General features: G+C 30.5%; 1 protein-coding gene across 1 annotated transcript; it reads left to right on the forward strand.

The window, feature by feature from the left end:
* The first annotated feature begins 1,854 nt into the window (after positions 1-1,854).
* Positions 1,855-4,797, forward strand: LOC149495020 (alpha-copaene synthase-like). The gene is made up of 7 exons (XM_089724137.1): positions 1,855-1,991; positions 2,097-2,355; positions 2,475-2,847; positions 2,950-3,168; positions 3,618-3,756; positions 3,857-4,105; positions 4,190-4,797. The coding sequence occupies exons 1-7, from the start codon at positions 1,878-1,880 to the stop codon at positions 4,475-4,477; spliced, it is 1,641 nt and encodes a 546-aa protein (XP_089580263.1). The 5' UTR covers positions 1,855-1,877; the 3' UTR covers positions 4,478-4,797.

Consider the following 4,797-nt stretch of genomic DNA (forward strand, 5'->3'; position numbering starts at 1 on the left):
TACACATCATCACTGCCACTGCCACCATCTTCATATCATTATTAATATAAGAAATATTTAAACTAAAAATATGTATGAAAATTTGGTCTCATTCAACCTCCATTTGATAAGAATTGTTCAATTGTTTTTTTCTTGTCTAATTACTAACTTTTAGAAAATATTGGCACAATTTTATAGTCAGCATCACCAATTATATGGAGCAATTTTTCAAAATAATAGGGTATCTTAGAAAATAAAAGCAAAATGAATTATCAATTTTGAATTATTGCAAACATGAAAATTTATTTACAATGAATTATAATTCTATCTAGAATTCATTTGTTAATGAATTGTATATTTTAAATTGATTTAAGTAAGAAAAATATGTGTGAAAATCTGGTCCCATTCAACCCTCAATTAATAAGCATTATGTAATTTTCTTTTGTTGCCTAATTACCGGGTTTTAGAGAAGATTGAACTGAGCCTGCAAGGGCTAGGCTGCCCGTTTTAATAGTACTTTTTTTTTTTTTTTTTTGTTATCTCCAAAAACTTTGTTTGATATAATTTTGTAACTATGCTGGCTTATCTGTTAACTAGTATTAGAACTCGCGGAACAATATTTAAGGATAAAATAATTTTTTATCACTTCGACAAAAAAACAACACGAAAATTAGATGATTGATATAAACATGACGCGTTTAACTCACTTAATATCATAAATAGGTTAAATGAGTTGTGTTGACTTATATACAACTCGTATAACCCGCTTAATATCATAAATTGGTTAAGTGGATGTGTTGACCTATATACGACCCACTTAACATGCTTATAGCATTTTTAACTTTTAACCTATTTAATTCCAATCATATTTAAAAATAAATTTTCATACATATAAATTCTTCAATATTTATAATTAAAATAAAAAAGTAATACAACAATAAAATTTAAATAGGTTTTAGAGGGATTATTTATATCTAAAATTAAAATTACCTCTTTACTCCTAAATAAACGGATCATTCGCCTAACCTGCGTGTCAACCGCGACACAATATGTATATATTCGTGTCATAAATGAATGACTCGTTTATGACATGAACTCATTTAACCTCAACCTTAATCCATTTATTTTGGTTGTTAGGCGAATCCTGTTCGCGTGTCATGATCCATTTTGACATCTCTAGTATGACATGCATAAAAAAATGCACACACACTATTAATGTATTTTTCAATAGTGATAATAATTTTGAGAATTTAACTAATTATATTGAAATAAGAAATTAAGTATTTCTTTATTTTATGTTTATGATTTATTATAAATGATTGTTTATTTATTTGAAATATTAATGTATTATACTTATTTAGTATGGTTTGTCTTAAGCCTGTGGATGTCCTACTTTTTTTAAAAATTATCGTATCTCATTTCCATGCAACATAGCTCCTGATATATGAGACTACTCTATACGCCAAACTAATCAACCAAGATTTTTTTACTACCAATAAAAAATGAAGCGTGTTTTTCAATTTGTTTTTGTGGCATTAAAATAAGAAATTAAGTTTTTTATTTTGTGTTTATAATTTATTATAAATGATTATTTATTTGTTTAAAATATTAACATATTACTTATTTAGTGCACTGTGTCCTAAGCGTATGAATGTCTTACCTTTTTAAAAAATTATTATATTTAGTACGTTCTTATATCTCGTGTCCCGTATTATGAAGACAGTCAAAAATTTCATCCGTAGTTTAATTTCTTTTAATACAAGAATAAGATTTTCATTAGATTCATACTCAAACACAAGTACACAAGTTAAAGACATTTTCCCTATTAATACTAAGGTGTGTAGGAGCTGTTTGGCTAACACAAGCAAAATATAATAAAACATAGAAGTAAGCAAAATATGTCTGCTCAAGTTTCAGCAGTTCCTACATCTGAAGTTAGACGATCTTCTGCTAATTATCATCCAAAAATTTGGGAGGATCATTTCTTCACACGTCATGATTCAGACTCCGAGGTTAAGTATTAATTTCTTCTACATGGCTGTTTTATGTGTAACATTTTGTCCTGTTTGCTCGCGTTTTAGATGGGATTAATTCGTTTGTATCATTTGATTCAGCAGAAAATTGGCATTATTTCAAGTGAAGAACAATTTGACGGACTAAGAGAAGAAGTGAGGAGATTGCTAAGTGAGGGTAGCCCAAATTTGGCTTTGATTGATGCAGTCCTACGCTTAGGCATTGGTTATCATTTTACTAGTGAGATAGAAAACGCATTGCAAAAACTTCATCATCATCACTGCGTTACTGACAGCAATGATCTTTACACTGTTGCTCTTCAATTTCGTTTGCTTAGACAGCACGGAATTAAGGTTTCATCTGGTAAGATATCTTGTTTTTTTGTTTTTGGAAGAAATATAGGTACATGGGGAATATTTAAAATGAAAGATATCAATTCAGGGCATATCCGATCCATGAGTCTCTTGTTATTTATTTTGCAGATATTTTTGAAAAATTTAAAGATAGTGAAGGAAAGTTCAAAGAATCCTTAACTCATGATGCAATGGGTATGCTTAGTTTATACGAGGCAGCACATCTTGGCATTCAAGGGGAAGATATCTTAGATGAAGCCATAGATTTCACCACCACAAACCTCCAATTACTATTACCTCAATTAAGTTCTGACCTCGCAAATGAAGTTAGCCATGCCCTCAATCGACCCATCCGCAAATGTTTGCCAAGGTTAGAGGCAAGGCATTATATTGAAGTCTATAAACGGGAGAAATCACACAATAGTACATTACTAAAGTTTGCGAAGTTAGATTTCAACAGGTTACAACAACTACATCAGAAGGAACTACGTGGCATCTCTGAGTAAGTTCAATTAAATTAGCCATATATGTGATATATGCTTACAAGTAAATTATTCTATAGAGATTTAGGAAAGATTGACCTTGAAGCGAACTTGTGATTCAGGTGGTGGAAAACCTTGGACGTACCAACAAAGCTGCCTTATGCAAGAGATAGAGTGGTGGAGTGCTACTTTTGGATGATGGGAATTTATTTTGAACCCAAATATTCATTTGGAAGAAGGATGATGACAAAAGTCATAGCCACTTTATCCCTACTCGATGATACTTATGATAACTATGGTACAGGTGCAGAACTAGAGATCCTTACGGAAGCCATCCAGAGGTTAACTCATTAATTTAGCTAGTTAATTAATTTATCGTCTAATTTATTATGTTCGAAAGTTTTAAAATTTTCAACTCGAATGAGCCCTTGAACCATCAATTCGTAACCAGAGTTATAGTTTAATTACAATTTGTTTTTGGCTCAAAATAGTTCTGCGGCCATGTCAATGTTAAAACCAGAGTTAATTTGATATTATTGCTATATATTGTCAGATTTATAACAAGTAATTAATAGTTAAAGATTTTATCAGCCAATGAATTATAAATTTTTACAATAAAAGTTTTGAGCACAAGCTCTTTTGCGAATTAGTTTTAAACTCATAAAAAAACTATATTGTAACATGTTATTACATTCATAGGCTAATAAACTAAAATTTATTTTGGCCTAAAGCCTGTTATTAATAATAATTCCAAACATATTCTAACTCGATGAGATTATTTAAGTTTCAGGTGGAATATTAAGGAAAAGGATACACTTCCAGAGTACATGAAAATTATTTTTAATACAGTAATAGATGTCTATAATGAAATCGAAGAATTTGTTACTAAAGAAGGGAGATTATATTGCTTGCATTATTTGAAAGAAGCAGTAAGTAATCTTCGAAAGTTGGTTTTCATGCCTTTGCAATTGAATCTATTATGTTATACTAATTTTATTTATGTTTCATTTATTTTTTTGTATGTCCTAGCTTAAAAGAGTTGTCCGATCTTATTTAGCTGAAGCCAAATGGCGCGACAATGGCTATGTTCCAACAATGGAGGAATTTATGGACCTTCAATTAATAACTACTTGTTATCCATTGCTCGCAACAACTTCCTTCTTCGGAATGGGTGAAATAGCTAACAAATATGCGTTTGAATGGATATCTAATGATCCTAAGATTGTTCGAGCTTCGGCTACTGTTTGCAGACTTATGGACGATATAACATCTCATACGGTAATTAACATTTTATTCTATGATATTTCAATAATGATTTTAATGCGTCTAATATTTTGATTGTATGATTATATATTTATATAGTTTGAGCAAAAAAGAGAACATGCGGCTTCGGGCTTTGAATGTTACATAAAGCAACATGGTGGTTCAAAGGAAGAGGCAGAAAAATTGTTTCGGAAAGAGATTAGAAATGCATGGAAAGACATAAATGAGGAGTGCCTAAAGCCAACTCCAGTTCCTATGCCTCTGTTAGAGCGAGTTCTGAATCTTACGCGCGCAATGGATGTTATATACAAAGATGAAGATGGATACACTAATTCTCATGTTATAAAAGATTATGTTGCTTACCTGCTTAAAGATCCTGCAGTTTGAGCAGGATTAGTTATCTTTTCTTAAAACATGTACATAGGTCTTTGCGCTTTGTGATGGGATTGACTTACTTAGACTCGGTCTATGTACCTACTTATTGAATAAATTAATGAAAAATAAATTTTTCTTAAAAGGAGAGTATTTCTTAAATTTATTTTCATTAATTTAATCTATAAGTAGGACTACAGATTCGGTCTAGGCAAGTATATTCCCATTGAAATAGGATCACGTTATCTTTATTTTCTTTATTTGATACATGGATATCCACGTATTTAATAAAGCGAAATGCTTAAATTAATGTAACACATGAATGATGTTAAGCC

This window comes from Jatropha curcas, chromosome 7 (genome assembly GCF_041381405.1).
Source record: "Jatropha curcas cultivar XTBG-Jc1 chromosome 7, XTBG_Jcur_1.0, whole genome shotgun sequence".
In the NCBI taxonomy this organism is placed as follows: Eukaryota; Viridiplantae; Streptophyta; class Magnoliopsida; order Malpighiales; family Euphorbiaceae; genus Jatropha; species Jatropha curcas.

Excerpts from the sequence above, each read along its gene's own strand:
- LOC149495020 (XM_089724137.1), top strand. The coding sequence starts at position 1,878 with ATGTCTGCTCAAGTTTCAGCAGTTCCTACATCTGAAGTTAGACGATCT. Across the intron at positions 1,992-2,096 it reads GTCATGATTCAGACTCCGAG|AAAATTGGCATTATTTCAAG; the intron begins GTTAAGTATTAA and ends TTGATTCAGCAG. Across the intron at positions 4,106-4,189 it reads ACGATATAACATCTCATACG|TTTGAGCAAAAAAGAGAACA; the intron begins GTAATTAACATT and ends ATATTTATATAG.